The 23,008-nt window shown below is 38.9% G+C and overlaps 1 protein-coding gene across 1 annotated transcript in view; it reads right to left on the reverse strand.

Moving 5' to 3' along the window:
- ctnnal1 (catenin (cadherin-associated protein), alpha-like 1) overlaps nucleotides 1–23,008 on the reverse strand; it is a 79,495-nt gene that overhangs the window by 29,274 nt on the left and 27,213 nt on the right. The window contains exons 2-4 of the mRNA XM_046835594.1: nucleotides 11,919–12,108; nucleotides 5,186–5,373; nucleotides 2,333–2,452 (exon numbers count right to left, since the gene is read on the reverse strand). Coding sequence (XP_046691550.1) covers nucleotides 2,333–2,452; nucleotides 5,186–5,373; nucleotides 11,919–12,108 — 498 coding nt within the window. The remainder of the gene's footprint in view (nucleotides 1–2,332; nucleotides 2,453–5,185; nucleotides 5,374–11,918; nucleotides 12,109–23,008) is intronic.

Raw genomic sequence — 23,008 nt, forward strand, 5'->3', positions numbered from 1 at the left:
GTTTAAAACAAGCTTTTTTGCTGACTTTTTCACACATTTATACTTCAACATTTTCTTTCCTGTAGAATTCGCACAAAAACATGATTTTTTTCGTGGTGTCATAATGATGGTGGATTGATTCAGGTAGGACAACACTGTCACAGTCATCAGATCACAAATATAATACAGATAAATGGCTCAAAATCACCACCATCATTAAATATGAGTATTTTTTTTTTTTTTTACAGTTCCACTCCAAAACAGTACCAAAAATAGAACCAGTTACAAGGAGCACTAATACTGTTCCAGCAGTTTATTGACAATTATATTACTTTGTTTTTTTCCTTTAATTTGACACCCACCTGTACAAATTGAATAAAGCCAATGACTCAGCAATCTTGGCCATTATCCATCATACATTAGGCTTGTTGTTGACTGAGTTATGAGACATGTGATTGGCTTAGAAATATAGAAATAAAGACGTTTTGTTACCCACTATATGCTCCTACCTGCCATTAGGTCAAATTTTCTCACTGGAGCCTCCAGAAGTGCATTTTTTATTAGAAATCACAACTGGGCATGTAACAGTTTGATGAAAATTCCACAAGGTTGTGTTAGGGTATCAGCTTCGTGCGAGTTTGCATGTAATTTTTATTTCCACACAATATGTATCTCCATTGTATATTTTCTTCAGAAAACAGACTTGTACCTATATTTAATGGTGTGCTCAAAATATTACGCCGATCGAGTTAGAATTTGGCATGCTGCGGTTGATTTCTTTAAACGAGCCACATTTAATTATCTATATGAAGTATAGAGAAGGTCTGAAGGAGTTGCATTGTGTGTTTGTGGATTTAGAGAAAGCGTACGACATGGTGTCAAGTGAGGAGCAGTGGTATTGTATGAGGAAGTCTGGTGTGTCAGAGAAGTATGTGAGGGTGGTGCAGGACATGTATGAGGACAGTGTGACAGCAGTGAAGTGTGCAGTAGGAACGACAGACTGGTTCAAGTTGTACTTAAAAATAAATACATTTGTAGAGTTATAAATCAGTACTTTTATTTAAAATAATTTTTTATAAAAATAAATAAATAAATAAATAAATAAATACTGCATTTTTTCAACCATATCTATACTACTACTACTACTACTACTACCTACTACTACTACTACTAATAATAATAATAATAATAATAATAATAATAATAATAATAATAATAATAATAAGTATTTTCCTGGTTTATTCTTTTTCCCCAAAAGTGTTTTTTTTGTACTTAAAAGTTTTGAAAACTTTTTTAATTGGTACTTTTATTAATTATTTTTTATTATTGGTAATAAAAATATTTGTAATAAAAATATAAATGTAATTAAAATGATACAATTTTATTTATAAACTTTTTTTTATAAAATCTTTTTTTTTTCCAAATTATTATTATATCAATACTACTAATGATAATAAAAGTAATCATAATCATCCTCATCTTTTGCTGGTTTATTACCTTCCCAACATTTAGCATAAAATAATAATAAAATAAAAAGATTGGAAACATGTTAACTCTGTACTTTTATTGCAAGTATTCCTTTTTCTTTTTTTTTTTTTTTTACACAATCACCTTTTCACATAGAGCCTGGCGTTCTCAGACAGCTTTTCTTCCTTAATAAATAAAGCTAATTTAGAGAACTTGTTGATCATTGGTTGATCTGATGCGGTTCACCCGCCTTCATTAGTAAAATTAAAGATTCATTTGCACAATTCATCAATTCATCATTTACAAAAAAAAGGTTTAATAGAAATTTTAGCTCGACACATTTTGACAACTGGTTTAACCATTTTGCATTTAATGACATACAATGAACTGATGCTGATATGTTTTCGAGGTGAAACCAGTAAATTATTTAGTTCAACACGACATAAACAACTGATAATGTAGGAAAAATCTGACACTTGTACACAATCAATTAAACCTAGCAAAGCATTCGCAATTTTTTCTAACCGATGTACACAAGTACCTACATGATGAGGAGGTTGAACTAGTAGTTTTGAAAATTTTATTTCTGATCTGTGAAACACATTACTTTATTTTAATGTATACAGCGATATTTATAAATTAGCGTTTCCTTGAGACGGTAAGGAATTATAATTGTATTATCATTTGGGCGGGTGGATCCATCTTATTCTTAGACACTCACAAAAGCCCACAGGAAGCCTTGTTATCAACGTGCTTGCTTATCTGCAGCCTTAATGAGTGGGTAACTCTTGCTAAGTAACCATGAGTAATACTCTGTGTGTATGTGTGTGTGTGTGTGTGTGTGTGTGTGTGTGTGTGTGTGTGTGTGTGGGTCGAGAGCTCTTACATTCTGCCTGTCCCCCGTAAGGTGCGCAAATTCCACCATCTCATTGCCGAATTGACTGAAGATCTGCACAAACTCCTGAAAGGTGCTGACTCGTTCCAGCTGTTCCAGTGTAACCAGCACCTTTAAACACACGATGCAGAACACAATGATGTAAATATGTAATTCAAAAAAAAGACAGTACATAATTTAGCAGAACACAGCAATTTTAAACTAAACTATACAGAATACGAGGTGGTATCTAACAAAAAGTTTCCAAGACAACTTTTGTTGCACGCCAGCAGATGGCAGCACATGGACGCATGCACAGTCACAGGGAGCACCGACCTTTATAAGTCAGTGTGCCAAAAGACATCGTCCTGTGTACATCGAGAGCTGTGCGACTGCTATCTTTTGACCGTGTGCTTTACCATAAAGTCGAAACATCGTCAATTGGGGAAGATCTATAAATGAAAGAAAGCGTCGTGATCTCATTTTGGACTGTATTTAAGTTTACATTCACGTCCGTTTGGACGAGCAACTTTGTATTAAAACCTCTTTTCTTGCTTAAAAAAGTACATTTCTCTTAAATATCTCACTGCTCAGATGGTACTTTTCTATATCGTCCGCATTAGACGGGGAAACTGAAAACTCTAAATCACTTATTACCGTTTCGTTCACCCATTTGATGGACAGACCACAAATACCATTTGAATAATGAAATACTTTGAACCTCCTACTCTTCTCTCAGATCTGTGTTATGGGAGTGTCTTGAAAAAACTTCTGAGGAAACATAAACCAGGATTTAAAACGGCGGTGCAGTCGGAGCATTATCAGCCTCGCCGGTGGAGAACCAAGAGAAGAGCCCCGAGCTCAGTTTGAGTAAAGGCCCAGGAGATCATGAAAAAATCATGAAAAAGCAATCTGTCTGCAAACTGTTTTTCTCAAACTCTCATGACTGAAATGTTTCACCTAGATCTGGTCTGCAAGCTCAACATTTTCTGTCACACATAAAAAAAAAAAAAAGTAAGAAAGAAAAGAAAACAGAGGAACTGGTTCTGTGTACGACGCCATTCTTAAAGCAATACTGGATACTGCAATTCAAATGAGCACTGCATTCTGCGTGCTTCCTCTAAACTCTTTTCGAAAGGGGCAATGCAGCACAGTAGGTAAGATGTTGGACGTATGCTCAGAAGGTTGCGAGTTCAAATCCCAGCACCACTAAGCTGCCACTGCTGGGCCCTTGAGCAAGGCTCTTAACCCTCAACTGCTCAAGCTGTATAAATGAAATAATTATAAGATAAGAACGTCTTCCACAATACCTTGGAGGAACGTCGTAGCCCAATGACTAAGTAGTCTGACTTGCGATTGGAAGGTCGTGAGTTCAAATCCCAACTCATGGGCCCCTGAGCAAGGCCCTTAAACCCTCAACAACTCGGTTGTAATCCCGCAAATGTAGAAATGGTCCCAGAGCAGGGAAATGTGTAGGAAGGACCTGGTCATTATAATTGGGTTCAAGCATAAAGACCAAACTCAAGATGGAAATGTGACCATTTCTTAAGTTTTCCTTATAAATTTTTGGGCTAAAAATCTACTGAATTAAAAGTAAAAATATATCTCTAAGGACCTGAAACAGGTTTGAGTTTCCAAGTTCAAGTGAATGCAAAATTGTATTATAGCACATTTAAAGACGTCCTGTACATTTGAGAGCCTCCAGTTTTGTGGTAACAGTTTGGAAAAGAACCACATATAGCAGGAAAGGCCAGGTGACCCAATACTTTTGCTAATATAGTGTTTGTATAAATATCTATATTTTTCTTATATTTTATACTTTATAGTAAGACTTTATACTTAGACTTTGAGCACAGTGCGGTGATGAGACGCTCACCCGCAGTAAGACGTTTGAATGGTGTAAACGATCCCGGTCGTAGTGGTTCCCTGATGACGAAGTGAAGCAGGCTGTCCTAGAATGGTTCAAATATTTATATTCCCAATCTTTCCAGGCGTTAGTTAAACGCTGGGATAAGTGTATAAATGTAAGAGGGGAGTGTGTAGAAAAAAAAATAGTTACCTTGAAATTTGCGTTTTTATTTTATAAACAAAAAAGTCCCGGTTTGACTTGAACGCCCCTTATATATATATTTTGCTATGTACAGAGAACACAAAGCGAGGGTCAGAGGAAGCTGTAAGGGGCGGCGTTACCCTGTTCTGCCCTGAGAGCACGAAATCTAAAAAGTAAGTCAAATTTAAATATTTCCATACAAAAAAAAAAAAAAAAAAAAGCAAAAGCAACATTTGGCATGGGTTAAGGAAGGATTCGAGCTTTAAATGGACTGATAGTGTGAGAGGCAGCGGTGCAAAAAGCCTGGGCTGGAAGAAACAGATAAACTAGCCACTATTGGAAGCTCCTTTGCGAGCACTGGCTGTTATCAGACCTGGACAGGGACAAATTCAATTGGGTTCCTCTCTAATAGAGAGCTGCTCTGCCTCGTGCCTGTCCAAACAACTCTAACTGAACGTGATTAGTCCCGGCTCGGAGCGTGCCTACATGGGCGAACACACACACACACACACACACACACACACACACACACACTGTTCTTAACAATAAAAACAGGTCCTGCCATGGTAGATGTGCTGCTTCTCTTCAATTATCTCAAGAAGCAAGTCTGAAAGTCAATGATAGGATCTGAAAGTGAAGAACTAAGAGGTGCGTGTGTGTGTGTGTGTGTGTGTGTGTGTGTGTGTGTGTGTGTGCGAGACAGCTAATCCCGAGTTCATCATAATGAGTGATTTAAAGGACTCTGTGTATATTTTTCGCAGAGGGAAGATGAAAGCGATTGAAGGCGTGTTAGCGAGGTAATGGGACTTTCTTACTTTGTTGCGAGAACTGATGATCTGTTTGATGACGACGCGATCTGCGAGCACCAGCACTTTGGTGACTGAGGAGAGGAGCAGGCGAGCCGCTTTCACCATGCCCATCCTGTCGCTCGACGCGCTGCTGCAGGCGGCCGCTTCGCTCGTCTCAGCACTGCACATGTCCGTCAGCTGCGCTATGGCCGTGCCTACGACACACACACACACACACACAAACACACACACACACACAAAGAACTGAATGATATGCATTCATACTGATCATTACGATCAGAGAACTGAACATGCATGGAAATAAACACAATTTGTGTGTTACAACAAGCACAAGGCACACATCTGGGCCTGGTTCCTTAAAATACCGTTGAGTACGATGCGCACTAGTGAGTGTGTTCGGTGATGATGTTTGTCCTATCATTTCATCTTTGTGCAGGGGTGGTCTAACCCACCCCCCCCAAAAAAATAATACCCTCAGCCTTGGCCAGTTATCTGATTTAGGGGCTTATCTGATTACACGTAAGCAGAATAATATCATCGTTGAAATCAGACTATTGCGTACCTTAAGGACAAGATTCACCCTGAACTACTTGCATATTTGATTAAAATCAGACGTTGTTGTGTTGCGCAACAGTTCAGTTGGTAATGAAATAAATGTACTCTTAAAAAAAAGAAAAGGACAGGAGACGGAGCTGGAGGTGGCAAATACAGTTGAAGGTTCTGCAATCTTTTTCGGGAATGATAAAGATGGACGGAATCAGAAATGAGTTTATTAGAGGGTCCCGGACACAGGAACGACATTTCAGGGGAGGGAGGTGTAATTGCGACTGTTCATGTGCAGAGGAGAAGAATGCTGAGGATGGAATGTCACCAGGAAGGAGAAAAAGAGGAAGGCCCAAGAGGAGGTTTATGGATGTAGTGAAGGAAGACATGCAGGTAGTTGGTTTAAAAGAGACAGATGTAGAGGACGATGCAGCGTTTGGGTCATTGGCTGCCTCCAGTACTGCTTCTCAAGAACTATGTAACATCAGGAAAGAGAGACAGTATCGCCAAGCTGCCATTTTGGGGGCCCTTGAGCAAGGCCCTTAATCCTCAGTGCTCCAGAGGTGCTGTATCATTGCTGAACCTGCGCACTGACCCCAGCTTCTGACCTCACTGGGATATGCAAAGAAATAAATTCACTGTGATGTAAAATACATGTGACAAGTATTTCTTCCTTCCTTCCTTCCTCTATGTTCTTCTTTCCTTCCTCTATTTTTCTTCCTTCCTTCCTTTAATCCTTACTTCATTCTATCCTTCCTTTATTTCATCTTTTCTTCCTTCCTTCCTTCCATCCTTCATTACTTCATTCCTTCCTTCCTTCCTTCATTCATTCCATCCTTCCTTCCTTCCTTCCTTCTACCTTCCTTTCTTCCTTAATGTTACCTAGTAAACTGAACTTCCTGTCTTCTTTCTTGATTCTATTTCTATCTAACTGACTATGAAATCTTAAACACATTATACTGACAAAAGTATTGGGACGCCTTACTGTTAACACAAATTTGAAGGCACGAAATTGTATAAGACTACATTTTTCCTTTGTTTGAACTAGGAGACCCAAACCTGTCCCAGCATGACAATGACCCTGTGCTCAAAGCCAGCTCCATGAGGAAATGCTTTACGTGGATTGAAGTGGAAGATCTCCTGCTACAGAGCTCCAACCCTACTGAACACCTTTAGGATGAATGTGAACGCTGACTGCACCCCAGACCTTCTCACCTACACCAGTACCTGACTTCACTAACACACTTGTGGCTGAATAAGCATAAATCTACAGAAAATCTAGTGGAACATCTTCACAGAAGAGTGGAGGTTCAAATAGGGAATAAATATGAAATGCACATAGCTTTCCTTCAGATGTCCACAAACTTTTGTCAGAATTGTTTAGATCCAGGTCTGGTTTGCTCAGTATTTATGAGAAGCTGCTACAACTCCCTCCGATCTATTACAACCGGTACGTAAACCAGTTTCTCCTGAAGAGAAGAAAAAAGCTTAGCAAAGAAAAAGCTGACCAGACCTTTACACAGGCTGAGTGTTAACAACGTGCAACTGTTTCCATCGACCTGCTGAACAAGATCTCACTATTGTGTGTGAGCGGTAGGCAATCATCTGTGCGTTCTTTCAACTACGTCGCAAGCGTGACCATGGCCAAACGTGCCGGATGAGCCGGCTGCTGAATTTCCGTCTGGCACCAATTGGCGTATGGGGCATCAATGGGCTGATATGATATTGCATGATATTACTAACCAAAGCCTCCCCACCAAAAAAAAGTTGAGAAATACAAGAAAAAAAAACAAAGAGACTGTGGCCAAGTGTGAGTGAGACCGCAAAATAGAGACATCTGTTCAGGATGAAAGCATCATTCTGGGTTAATTTTTTGTAAAAAGACATCGCAGTAAAGCTCTGATTGCATCCGGCAGCTGGTGCGCAAGCAGAAATCCGCCCGTGCAAAAACGTTCCCGCAATAGGGGGCAAATCAGCCTGCCGGCATGATCCCTCGTTCTCTCAGGCCATGTCCACACTAATACGGTTTAAAATTTGACTATATTTTACTCTCAGTTTTGGCCTTCCGTCCACACTGAGACAGCAATTTCGGTTTCGGAAAACGCTCTCCAAAGTGGATCAAACGGAGGGGTTTGATTTTTCAGACGTTGCTGCTACTTTTCAAAGAGGCAGAAAGTAAATAAACGATGGGCGAAAATTACACGGGTCGAACTTTGGAGAAACGAAAACGGCGTTTTCAAGTCTATCCAGATTGGTGCAGCCTTTCTCCTATCAATCTGTAAAACTCTGTTCTTCACTGTAGTGACACCTTCCTGAAGTCAGATGGGAAGAGCTACGAGGACTTGTGTGAATGCCCGGAGCGCCTGTGACTGAATAACATAACACAACGCCTCAGGCTGTGTTCTGTTACAGCAGAGGAAGAAGCTGTACAAGACCTCATGCTCTTTAATGTAGCCTGCAGCTAAGGTTGCAAGGGGGCAGGAAATTTTCCTGTAAATTTCTGGAAACTTTCTATGGGAACTTAATCTGGGGAATTTTGGAAATTTTCCAAGTTGAATTGAAATAATCAGATATTTATGGGCATGCATTAGAAATTTGGGAACATGTAAATAAACTGTATCATATACAAACAAAAGAAAATTTCTATAAACATCATAAGCTGCATGCATGCAAAATAGGAATTTTAAAACAAATGCATATATTTATTTATGTAATTTATGTGAACAATCTCCAAGATGGCCTTTTTTTTTTACATTATTTTGTGTGCAGGAAATGATCAGTGGTTTGTTATAGAGGAATGCACACTGCATGTAGGGGGCTGATTGATGAAGTGATTGATGAAAGTGCAGGGAGAAATTCAGCTGAAATTGTAAGTACATTACTACATTTAAGTTCCCTTTTATAGGCGAACATGCAATTTTGTAAATTTTTTCTTCTTCTTTTTTCATTCGGCTTCTCCCATTATGGGTCGCCACAGCGGATCATCCGTCTCCATACCACCCTGTCCTCTAAATCTGCCTCTTTCACACCAACTACCCTTTATTCTCGTTAATTCCCGTTTATTTTCTGTTAACTCCCATGGAATGTTTCCGGCAACCCTACCTGCAGCTCTCTGCCGCAATACAATAGTCCACTATCTCAGGAGCCTTTTTACCCTTTCGCTAGGAACGAACTGTTCACCAGCGACCCGTGTCAATGTTTTCAGGAAGTCCGAAACAAACCCTGTGAGGACTTTCAAGATGGAAATACTAGAAGAAAGACTTCTGAGCACATTCTCTCTGTAGATCTAAAAATATAACAGTCTAGCAAAGCAGCTCTCCAAAGCAAACATCTAATACACCTCAAGAATTCATTTTTAAGTGTATGGAATGGTTTTGCTTTTGGAATACACTCGCTTGCGTAAGTAATTGCCCCCTCGATCATTTCCAGTTAATATTAACGTTTTTAAAAAGTCTCACAAGCACCTTTAAATCCTGCTTTAGATAAACAGGGCACAGTGTAAGTAGGGCTGTGTATATTTTGCGATACTTTAAGCAAGGCCATATATTAGGATTAGGGTTGCAAAATCTTCCAGGAATTGTTCTTTTTTAAGGCTGGCAACTTTCCATAGGAATTAATGGGAATGAATGGGAATAAACTGTACATTTTACAAAATTGCAGGTTCGCCAATAACAGGGAAATTAAATGTAATTGAAAGAAAAAATTGCAATATATCAAAACCTAATGCAGGCGGCGCGAGTCGGTAAACGCCGCTACTACTTCAAGCGGAAGGAGGTGTTGTATGATGTTAATGCTAGTAGTGACGTGCCCTTATGCTAGTATTTCCTGTCACTGTTTAAGTTCAGAGATAAGAAGACTGTTATCTATCTAGTGGTCAAACTCTAAACAAAACAACTGGCATGAATATTGTATGAAACCTTTGTAAATATTGACTTTTTGAGAATCGATACAGTATCGCCACACAAAATATCACGATACTCACGTGCATCGATTTTCTTTTACACCTCTAAGTGTATCACATTAAGAGGTAAATACATTCTGTTTCTGGACAAACTCATTTATTTGATACAGTCCAGTAACATCCCCCCTCCTTCCTTCCTTCATTCACTCCCTCATTCCTTTCTTCATTACTTACTTCATGACTTCCTTCCTTCATTCCATCCTTCCTTCCTTCATTCCTTACTTAATGACTTCCCTTCTTCATTCATTCATTACCCTATTCCTACCTTCATTCCTTACTTCATTCCATCCTTCATTCCTTCCTTCATTCCTTTCTTTCTTTCTTCCTTCACAACCCCCTTCTCTCCATTGCTGAGCTTTTATCCTGTTCAACACCTCGACTTTTGCCTGTTTTAGATCTCCCTAGAGAGGAACTTCACCGAATTTTCCCATGTGCTTCACTGGATTTACTGTGACACTTTTGCTTATTCTGTGTGAGTAGTCAGAGTTCAGAAGAATGAGCAGCAGGATTAGGCGCATGACTGCGTGTCTCAGCGCTGTGGGGAATGAGCTGCTAACCCTAAAGCCACGCTAATCCCAGTGCTGTGCAGGTCTCTCTCACTGGGAGGTACGGGAGCAGCTGATCACTCGGTGTATTTACCACAGGCCAGCAGCATTCTGTGCTTAACCATCGGCTGAAAGCATTTCGAAAAACGCAAAAGAACTGAAGCGTGTCTTCTTGTGGTGTTTGGTGATTTTAAAGTTGTTTGGAGAGGAAAAAACTTTTCATTTCTAAACTTTTGCAGTTTGTTGAACAAAATGAACAAAATGCTGGTTTCCTTTAAAAAAAATAAATAAATAGAAATAGACAATTTCCTCTTTCATATTCTCTATTAAAAAAAAACTCAAGAACACTGGCACAAATGTAAAGCCTCTTAAAAAAAAAAATAAATAAAATTAATAAATTACATCCACTTTGTTTTACCTGCATTACTTTCCTTTGATTAAACCTTTAATGATGACATCTTTATATAATAAAATAGTTTTATTTTAAAAGCATGCATGGCAAAGTTACTGGCTTTAAAGTAGGATATTTTAAATATATAAAATATATTTTATAATATAATGATCATTTTATTGCTCTGTCTATAGATCTCTAAATCTCTGTCTCTGCTGTCTCTTTTATAATGTTTATCTCTCCACACACACACACACACACACACACACACAATAATTAGGCCTAACAATAAGCTGCTTTAACTTGAACTTCAGTTCATAATCATTAGAGAGAGAAAGTCCTGAATTTTTCACATAAAGAATACATTAACCCTAAACTGGCATTATTTATATGCAAAATAAAATTTAGGTCTGGATTAAGCACGATCAAATTCTTCTTCTTCTTTCGGCTTCTCCCATTAGGGGTCTCCACAGCAGATCATCCGTCTCCACACCCCCCTTGTCCTCTACATCTGCCTCTTTCACACCAACTACCTGCATGTCTTCCCTCACCACATCCATAAACCTCCACCTTGGCCTTCATCTTTTCCTCCTACCTGGTGGCTCCATCCTCAGCATTCTTCTACTGATATACCCCATGTCCCTCCTCTGAACATGTCCAAACCATCTCGATCTCGCCTACTTCACTGTCTCCAAAACGACCTACATGTGCTGTCCCTCTAATAAACTCATTTCTAATCCTGTCCATCGTCGTCACTCCCAATGAAAACCTCAACATCTTCAGCTCTGCTACCTCCAGCTCCACCTCCTGTCTTTTACTCAATGTCACTGTCTCTAATCCACACAACATCGCAGGTCTCACCACAGTCCTATAAACTTTCCCTTTACTCTCGCAGATACTCTTCTATCATAATTAAACACGTCAAATGATGGGAGAATTGCATTTATTGATGCCTCTCATAGGTGCGATTAATTCTGGATTTGTAATCTTTTTACAAACCGAGTTATCAAGACGGTGCTTCCGCCAGCGGGAAGAACCACCACCAGTTATGAGACGTGGAGATGTGAAGCATTTAGATTTTTGGTGAACCTCCATCAAACTCTTCCTTAGGCAGACGCAATTACGTGCAAACAAGGGCATGAAAACTGATGAATATTCAAAGCGCTTCCCTTAATGGCCTCTTCTGAGTGTCTCGGGGAAGCTGAGCTACACGGTGCTCCACTTTACACAGAGTGTTTCGAATTAAAGCGCGAGTGTGTGGAGCTGCGAAATGCCGAGTGTGGATAACTACGGACTGACCTGCTCGTCTGGCCTCGAAGCAGGCGTGACCCATTTCTTCCTTCAATTCTTCGTTCTCGAGCGCGATGGCCTCTCCGACTGCCACGAAGCGACTCACGGCGGCGCTGACCGCGTGGCCTACCCTCTGGATGGCCCGCGAGGTCTTCTCAGTCTTCTTTAGCTTGTCCTTGTGATTGATCAATGTAGTGATCTGGAATGCATGAAACACAGTTATGAGATTGGTAATGATTTAGCAACTGTTTATTGAGGTTCAACATGTAAATGTACATTTTTATAGGCCAAAACAAAAAACATATATATTCTAGTCCAATTTATATAACAATATTAGTTATATAATCGCTAAAAATCAGTGGTGGACAGCAACAAAATACATGCCATTGGCTACTGTACTTAAGTTGCTTTTTTCACATACCTGTAATTCACTGAAGTATTTTTTCACTATAAAGTCAAATATTTTTACTTAACTAAATTTTGTAAAATCAGTCGTTCCTTTTTATTTATGAGTAGAACGTGACCAATCAGGATCGAGCGTGCGCTCCGCTTTCGACTTGTTTTGCCGCTTGGTGTATCTACTTATCACCGACATACAGTTCAGCATCAGTTTAACAGCAAGCAGAGCATTTAGATAGGAATAAATAATGAAGAAACTCCAGACTCGAACTCGCCACAACACCCGTGTCCTCGTTTCAGCAATTATTTGAAGTAGTTTTGAGCTTATGATGATTGTAATAGATATAAATCAGTCTCTGACTCATTAATAACATTCTATTAATAGATCAGTGTGCTGAGAGTCACATTGGAGTCTTTTCACATAAGCCGAGTTGATTAAGTAAAGAGTCTTCTGACGAAAATGATACAAACATGATTTCACACCCACACCCTGATTTCTGGGGCTGAAGCTGTCAAGCAATATTTTGTATTTAATGATTAGAAATGTTTAACTAGGGTTTGTATAGACACACACACACTAGTTACAGACAAACATGCATATTAAAAAAAAAAAAGCCTTTATACATTGCAATTTGTTTGACACATCGATATTGTTTATGGTAATAAATCATAATAAATCATAGCACTTTGGATACTGAGGTAAATTTATTTTTCCTCAAAACAATCTCCGACCTTGTTGGACTTGTTTGTGACTCGGATCGAGTCATTAATACAAAATGAACGTGTTTCACAAAACTTTCTTTTGAATACGTGATACTGATCGAAGCCTATCTGTTGAGGTTCACCTTACTGAGACAGAGAAAGAGAGAGAGAGAGAGAGAGAGAGAGAGAGAGAGAGAGAGAGAGAGAGAGAGGAAAAGAGATGAGGTCGTCTATCTTTATTTGTATTAGTTAGGAACCCTACAGACTCGCAGCTTGACGAATGCTTTCACACCAATCAGCTCCCCTCTGTGCTGGGATTAAATCCATCAATTATGCATTACACATCCATTTTCAATTTCCGCCTGATGCCCCGCCTCCCTCCCCCAAACGCAGGCTCAAAGCTCAGACCTAAAGGACACCTGTAATGGAAGTAAACATACAAGACAGCACTATAAATGAAGCATCTGAGAGAAGTGATTATTAGCAATCAATCAATCACAGGAGCTTTTGCTATTAATCAGCGTCTGTAAATGACAAATGCGCTTATTGGTTTGTACAGCAAGCAAGTGGACAATTTATCATGGAAGACATGATAAAAAAAAAATATGTCAGGGTCTAAACAGTCAGACAACCAGGTTCGATTTCTCCTGTTCAGCGGTATCCTGTACCCAGGACGGAAATTCCATGCTCTCCGGAATCCTACTCATTCAACTCAATGATATCTGATCCTTCAGCATTATAACTCACTATGACGTCTGTCTGCTTTATTATTCTATAGAGAAGAAACTCCCTCGAGGAACGTGTGTAAACAATACTTGATCTTGTGCAGTTCTGGGAAAAACCCTTTCAATGGTGAAACATTTTCTACTGTGTACATAAAGACTTTTCTGTAAAGAAACAACATATCACTCTTTTACAAAAATGTCAATCACAAGAAAAAGTGTGTTCTGAACACGGTGTGTTCTGAACAGCGGTGGACAGTAACAAAGTAATGTGTTACCGTATTTAAGTCGCTTTTTTAAAGATCTTTTGATTCTCTGTTTGACTTATATTTTTGTTATATTATGTCTGTACTTCTCCTGCACTGGAATCATTTGTCGTCACGTCAAATTCCTTGTGTGTGTAAAAAGAATTATAATAAAAATCAAAATTATTTTGGATTGTTCAAGTATCTGTATTTCAAAGTTAAATGTCGTACTTTTCACTCAACAACATTTTGCGAAATCAGGCGTACGTTTTTATTTTACAAGTGAATAAATAAAAGTCTTACAACTACAACAGCAGATGATCATGTCGGTTTCCACAGCTGTTCCAAAGGATGGTAAGATTTACTGATTTCGCACCTGTGAATCAGCATAAAAGTTAATGATGTGATGCAAAGTGTGCGTCGGATGCAAGTTGGCATTTGTATCGTGATGCATCGTTTTGAACATATTTGCCTCGGTAAAAATGTATTTATATATAATTATTAGTAGATGTGTTATACTTTTATTATTTAGAAAAGTGAGCAATCATTTGTGACCAATATTTTTTATGTAGATCGATTTCTCGTCGCTAAACCGTTTCTCGAGCGCGTTCTCTCAGCACTCTGCTACGTGATATGACGTATTACAACACTACCGAGGCCGAGGCACGTCCTGAGAGTCACATAGAATACAGATTAACATGGTAGAGCTGAAACTTCCTTTTTTTGCACTAAAAAGGAGTGTTTGTGAAGGGGCAATGCGTTAGAAGTCAGAAAGCACTTAAATTAATTGATTTGTTGTCTGTCTGTACCAAAGAAATAAAAGCGGACTATCAGTACCATATTATATTGCAGAGCATCATATTTCTTTCCATAGCATTGTGTTGACTCGAATGGAAATCGGATCACATTGCATCGTAATGGGGGGAATCGTATCGCATCGGTAGCTACTTCATATGTAACTTTGTGTCATACTGTTGGCTATGCATCCATACGCGGATCGCATTGGCATCAGTTATGGAGCTGCGCATCCCTAATATTCATTTGTACACCCCTGTAATAAAGTGGGAGATGTTTCCAAGCAACAACTATGAAAAAAAATTTGTGCAAGTATTTGTACAAATGCTAACTTGGGCATTAGCTATAATGTTCACACACTGCGATAATGCCACTAATTACAGAATCCAAAAGTATTTGCATTTGGCACACAAGAAATAGAGCATATAATTATTGCCCCATTGATATCTTTAGGAAATCTACATGAGGCCATTTACACACAATACCAAACTCTAAAGATAAAATACACACAGGGTTTATGTCTTTCTAAATAGACAGTGTGAGTAGGTGTGTGTGTGTGTGTGTGTGTGTGTGTGTGTGTGTGTGTGTGTGTGCACAAGACCCTGACCTCAGTGGTGCTTTGATCTGAAGTTCAAAGACAATAATGGAAGGTTCTTCACCTCAATTAGTAGCCTTTTGTTTAAGAGGGAACAATTGAAAGTTGTAATGTGTGCGCGCACACACACACGCATGCACACGCACGCATGCACACGCACGCATGCACACGCACGCATGCACACGCACACACACACACACACACACACACACGCAGTCTGTGTGTGCAGGAGCATAACACCCACAACTTCCTGTTATTCGGAGTAGCACATGGCTATCAAGGCTTGTGTAACCAGGTGGGGGGGGAGTTGTGGGGGGTGTAATACAGGATATTGATTCAGTGCATGACAGAGTGCTAGAGACAAGCCACAACAACACGCCACTCTCACTGGCACCATGCCATTTAAAACTACACTATAAGTCAAACAAAAATCAGAACTGGGGCAATATTTCCTCCAGCTCTAAACGTGAAAGGTTCTTGCTAGCGCATGCTACAAAAATGATCAAGTTTACCGATATTCTAATCTATTTTGGACAACAGACAGTTGTAGGGTTCGATTTTTGTGGATGGATGCAATGAAATGCCACTGTACACAGTTAAATACAAAAACTGAAAACGCTCTTACTTTATTTTATTTTATTTCAATCCATGTTCGAGATTTACACACATGACTGAGAAGATGGTAGCTTGGTGTTTATAGCATTTGATCCAAAGGTTGTGAGTTTAAATCCTAGCCATAATAAGCTTCCACTCCCGGGCCTCTGAGCAAGGCCCTTAACCCCATAGCTGCTCAGTGGAATGAATGAGTTAAAAAAGTCGCTCGGGATAAATTTGCATCGGAGAAATGCTGTAAATTTGAAATCTACTCTTTTTTCATAGGCCAAAACAAAAAACAAACAAACAAACAAAAAAAACATATATTCCAGTCCAATTTATAAATAAATATTCATAAAACATGACTTTCTTACTTTTGTATGTACATATGCTGGTAAATGCGTTAAAGGACTGGGTGATAACTAAAAATGGAGATGTGCTAAATTTTCCACTAATGCAGCTCGTCCACTGCATCACATCAACCACAGTCACAAACTGGGTGAAACCTCTGTGATTGACAGGGAAGCGAGTGCATGTTGTTTCGCACACAGCACTCCCGACTCTTACCACAGATGGCTCTGATGCTATTTTTTTTATTCAGCAAGAATAGCACACATTTCCATCTGTCTTTGTCTCTCTTGTTTCATGTTTGGGAATGTGTATGCGATGTTTATTCGATTGAAGGTTGCAGAGATCCTACAATTCAGCCTGCAAATGTTCATGTGGGAATTCAGGATCACAAAGGCAAAGTGCAAAAAAAAACCCAAAAAAACAAAAACAATAGACTAGTATAATAATCAGCCTTGATTGCTGAATACTAGTAAATTCTCAACTCTGTTGGGTCAGAAGGTGTTGATTAGTGAAAATGTGAAAAATATTACAAGGAATACGACACAATGGGGCATCCTGTATGTTGTATATTATTCCTTAATTAACCAGTGAAATATTTTTTATAGGTAAATAAAGCAGGGTCACAAGCCCGTTTTTGGTTTATAGGTGAACTGTGTATTTCCCAACTAGACCTTTAGTGATGTCCTACCTGAATCTTCTTAGGGGCATGTCAACTTCTATAGTTACAATCAAGTTGAAAGCTTGGATTTGTTATACAATCAGATACAATTTTTTAAATAAGATATTTAAGATTAATTTTCTCTAAAAATGTTAATACTACGTTTGGGTTTATCTACTTAAAAACCTTTTCAAGTGTGTCGACAGAGTAAATCAAGTTTCAAGTATTACAGTCCATCAAAACATGCTTAATGGACATCTGGATTTGACAGGTCTGGCATCAATCCACCCCTTAATACCATTGTTACGATGCGTTAGTGATAGAAAGCAGCAATGTTATAGAGAAACGCTGTATAACAGAGCGCCGCATCACAGACAAGAACCGCATGCAGCGAGAATGAATGGCATTAAAGCAAGAAACCCGATGAACACGATTCAAAAACTCTCCTTTCAATGCAGCCACAGCTGCACCGCCTGCATACATCATCTCTAACAGAAGCATCGATATTAACCTCATAACATGACCCTGTGCGTTTTTGTACATTTCTTCGTTTTCGGTTTTCCTGGGAATTTTTCAATTCAGGCTAACTGTGGGTTTTTGTGCAAATTCTACAGCAAAATGCAAAAGAATAAATGGTTCATGAAAACATAGCTGTTTTAAAACCTTCCCTCACGACGTCCAGCTTTTCTTGAAAAGTCCGTCTTATAGATGCCCTTCTAAGTGTTGCCGGACAAATCAATTTCTTCTCCTCCGTCAGCCGGTGCATAATTAAAAAAAACAGCTATTAAATCCACAGGAATACATTTGACCTTGTGCAGTTTGCTACAGATGCGGGTTGCGAGCTCTGCCTAGTGCCAATCAAGAGCTCTTACCGTCCAGAAAAAGTCAGCAAGTCGCAATCTGTTTGGTTAAAGCAACAAGCAAGCAAGAGGACCCGTAAAGTGATCACAGTGAAGGCTTAAGGCAAGATACATACCTTGAAGGCTTAAACCTGATTGGAGAGAAACGCTGAGAGGAGAGAATTGGCTATTGGGAATAATTTTATAAATATTCATGGGCAAAAATATATTAAAATGTAAGCCAGTGATTCGTACAGTCCGGCACTGTCTAAATGTAATTAACAGCAGTCATCAAGTTTGTACTTACGCAATAAAACAGGATGAGTGTCATTGTGCATGAAATCTAGACGAATACTAAGAAATTTCCAGAACATGAAGCCTTTTTGGGTTATTAGAGGTCATTATATTTGTTAAGTAGGCATCTACTAATGGTGAAGCAAAGCAATCAGATGGATCGAATTGTGTGGTATTGCACAAGGATATTTTAGCTGTGGTAAGAAGAGCACTCTGTGTATCTGTGTGTGTGTGTGTGTGTGTGTGTGTGTGTGTGTGTGTGTGTGTGTTAATTGACAGATTTTTCTTGTATGATTAGACTAACCCCTGCTAGGGACAGAAACAACGTGTCGTAACATAATGCTCAGGAAAACATACAGCTGATGAAACTTTAATGTCGCAAAAATGAAAGCAACTCGTTTTCAAGAAAGCAATTTATCCCGAAATGTGGGCTTCATATTGGACGACATGAACTTCCTGTGGTCTTGCTGTAGCAACTTCCTCTCGAAATTTTCGCAAAGAAAGAAAGCAGCTTCACTTTGAATATTTTCAAGGATCTTTTCTTTTTGATATCAACACAATGACTTGTGAATGACTTTTACAATATACGAACTGCATTTAAAAAAAAAAAAAAAAAAAAAAGAAAGGAAAAAAGCGTTTCCATGCCAGGGACTCTCCCACACTCGAACACGATGCTGCAGAGAAGTTCTTAGAAACGCTTCACGAGTATGATCCGCACCGGCGCCGCGTGCGTCACCAAACCAAGCGTCTACTATAGAGATAAAAAGAAGCCTGTGCTTTAGAAAGGAAAGAGAATCTGACTGCGAATCAGAAGAATAAAAGCAGAAGCACTTGGCAGCAAATCCCCTGGTTCCTGCTGGATTGGGGTTTGAAAGGAAACAGAACAATAGAGCTGCTGGCTGCGCCAATATCGCTCTTCTATCGTTCGACTCGAAGGTACGAGTCGGGGTGCGTGTTTGCAGGACTGATGGTATAAGATGAAATCGGGTCCAGAAGGTTGGAGATACGAATGAGTCTGCTGAGGAGGAAGATTTAAGACATTCTAGGAAAGAAGAAAGAAACACGTCACGGTCATATTAGTGATATTTTAAGAAACCGTTAGTTTTTCATGGTCTAAGGTTGCCATTTTTTGCTTATCATTTGTTTATCAAGTGAAATCATCCTAATAAATACAAATGACTGCATTTAGTGACAAAAAAGATGCATAAAGCAGACTCTGGTTACTTGAATTACTAGAATGTTAAGGGAGCATGCAGGGGTCTTTAACCTGAAAGATCTGGTAGGTGTGCAAACTTTCCTCCCAACCAAGAAGTCATTATTCCCGAGACCACCTGATTAATCCTCTAATCTAGGCATTTTACGTCTTCATTTTACGATTTGCCTGAACCAGACCGGCCCTTTTGTGGATAATGATCTTGAATAACAGATTAAAAGCCAGGCGCAATTGAACACCAAATCTCTAAGTTCAGGGTTCCATGCTGGACACTGTGAAAGTTCTCCCACTGTAATCTTGGCAAATCATGTCTTCATGGAGCTCGTTCTATGCACAGGACCACGGTCATGTTAAGTTTGGGCCTGTGAATTCCAGTGAAGTGAAACCGACAGCTTAATTCTACAGCTTTCAATACAATTTGCGGCGTCAGGAAAGGATCCAAATTTTGGTGTTGTGGTTAAAAAATAGGTGTGATTTGCCATATAGAGTATTTACAACAATACTACCATTGGCACATCCCATTGCATTACATTTTCTACCATTTTAAAGGATAGTCAATCACTAGTTCAACCAGCCGAGCAACCCTCCTCTATTACAAACCAACTACCTACCAGGAAGGCAAATGCAATGGTAGCTTTCAGGAAGGTGGTAGCATAGTGGTTAAGGCATTGGAAGATCTAAAGTTTTAAAGCTTGAAGCTCGCAGACGCCATAACGCTGTCTCATTATACTCATCACCCACACAGATGGACGTTTAGCAACTTGCAGCAAAATCCCAACAAGAGGTGACATTGTGCCTTTGCGCTCTTCAATGAGTCATGTTGCCTGGCTTTTAATGTCTTTAAAGGAAGAAACCTCATTACCCTGGTGCCTCATCCTCAGCAATTTGATGCAAAAACAAGATTGTTCAAACGGGGGGCTGGGAAAGTAAAACGAGTTCATGCTGAGTACACGGTTTAATGGAGGAACCATATTGTCTCCACAAACCCAGATTAGTTGATGCTAAGTGTCTGCATCCAGCCTGATGAAAGGCAGGATAATTAAGATCAGACAGTGGAACAGACACAGCAAGCCAGGTCAGGCAGGATACAAGCCGTACAAGAGCCCCTGGCACGCCATGGTCAATGGGCAGTAAAGTAAAATCTCTTTCTCTCTCTCTCGCCGTTCACCCTCTGGCACTTTTTGTTTGCGGTAAGCAATGCAATCCCTGAGCTCATCTTCCATACTGAGGTCACATATTGTCCTGTTTGCTTTAATGTTTTTTTAAAGGTAGAAAGAAAAAAAAAAAACATATGTCAGGGCATATCATGTCTGTTCATAAGCATTGGAGTGGAAAAACGTTTCAAAAAGAACAATTAAACCCACCTTACAGTAATGAGCTAAAAGGAGAATTAAAAAAATATCTTATTTGATGTCACAAAACACTAAAATAGGACCAGCAAAGATGTAAACACCTTTTACTCTCTATTCAACTACATTTATTATCCAATAAATGTACTTTTTACTTCACTGTATTTTAATAGACGATGAGCGTCACCAATTTTGCGCCTCAGTTGACGATGTCGTTAACTCTCCTCTACCCGCATGTCATGCCTGTGAGCGACTTTTTGTAGCTCTGCTGAATATTTTCATTTTCAGTCCAAAAGTTGCTCGAATCAATTCCAAAAACTTTGAGACGCAGCTTTTGTTGAATAAAAATATTGGCCCTCTCCGAGAATTCATTGAATCACGGACCTGAATATTGGTTTTTAATTTCTATAATATTTACTTTAATTGTATTCGTCCATTGAATACTAACAGTTCTCCTACTTTGTGACATGATACTGTCCTTTTATTTGTTAATTAAAGATCCCTTTTTGAAACATTGCGTTACTACTTGGACTTGTTCAATCTTGGTTTCACTATAGCATGTTGAAGAGGCTGTTGTGTTGATCTTGCAGTGGTAATGCAGTGTTGAGGTGTACAATTTTATTTGTATTTTAGGAAATAAATCCTCACAAATCAACCGTTTTTGGATTTTCGCAAGCATGTATCTTGGTGTTGAGGACTAGCGCATCTTTGAGCCTACGTTCAGTATGAGAATAATACTCAAATACTTTTACTCAAGTAATATTGGAATTGGTGATGTTGAACTTGTAATGGAGGACGTTTTGCAGTAAGGTATCTATACTTTTACTCGAGTAGGATTTTCAGTTACTCTTGATATCTCTGCCCAATAAATAAAAAAAAGGTACAAAAACAAGTTGGGGTTTTTTAAACACTAAAATGTTAAAACAAGTCCATTCCCATGGGCCACAGCAGTCGTTAAAAACAACAATCCTGACTGTTGTAGTCCACATTGTACATCACAAAGATTAGATAAGGTGCTGGACAAATGCCCAGTCCAATCTCCTTTCCTGTCAATCCTCATGACTGGTGGAACATTTGCTCAGTCGGTTCAGCCTCAGATAGTGCACACATCACCTAGCATCGTAGCAATAAGACAAATCCCTCTGTACTGTGAATACAATCCTAAATATATTACATGCACATGAAGCACCTGTTGATGTTCCTTATGGTTATTTATTTAAAAAAAAATCACTGTTATACATAATAAAATTCATGGTTCCATATACAGTATGAGTGTAACGCAACAGAAAATCCATGGTTTTTATATCAGGGTTCAGTTAAATTTCAGTACAGTTAGGGGAAAGAAATGAAAAAAAAATTAATTTTTTTATTAAGTTTTTATATTAATATAATATATTTTTAACATTGGTGAACATTGTGTACATTTTTCTTTTTTATAAAATGCCTGCTTGGTTTACATAAAAACATATAAAAATAAAATAATGAATCTAAATAATTCAATACACTTTTATTAATTGAACTGAGCAATCAATTTACAAATTCAATTGATTAAATAATAAGTAAATAAAGGGAAAAATTAAATTAGTTTACATTTCGTCCCCATTTTGTTAATACAGGTGTGTGGGTGTGTGTGGGTGGGTATTTCTTACATTTAATATGCAAATTCTAAAGATATGTTTTACTTAACTGTTCTTCTTATTTCAGCATTCTTTAACAAATGTCTATTTAAGAAACCCACAAGATATTTATGTATTCAATCAATTTATTTATTTATAAATTAATTCATTCCTGAAATACTGTATTCATTCACTCCCTCGATATGCGGAATTTGCAGGGATTTTCTCCTTTGAATTCTTGAAGCTGTACATAAGGCATCTGCACATTACGAATCGTTTTTCCGGTATGACTCAAGTATCCACTGAGACACTGCGTTTAAAGTGCGAGGCGGAAACTAAAACTGTTTCGCACGAAAAACGCGGATTTCATTCGAAACGTGCAAATGTCCCTAGTTCCAGTCTATCCCTGGTACTTCATCTTGCTAGAGAAAGAATGCCCACTGTTTGATCACTACTTTCTACCCTGAACTGCATTTTAACACAAGAGTACAAACTCTACTCACAACAATAAATGCCCACCCTCTTGACAGGCATGCTGGGAAATCCATGAATATTTCTATCTTGAGCTTTCTTTTTGGGTTTAGGGTTGGGGAAAGGGAGGGATGTTCAAACTCAAAAGTGCTCCTATGTGAGGACTCGTTAAAACACAGGGCTCTTTTGTTCCCAAGCACAACCCAGCCACGTGTGTTTTCCTTCTCGGCCAATACAGTGCTCTCTCGCTAATTGT

This window comes from Silurus meridionalis, chromosome 22 (assembly GCF_014805685.1).
Source record: "Silurus meridionalis isolate SWU-2019-XX chromosome 22, ASM1480568v1, whole genome shotgun sequence".
Lineage (NCBI taxonomy): Eukaryota > Metazoa > Chordata > Actinopteri > Siluriformes > Siluridae > Silurus > Silurus meridionalis.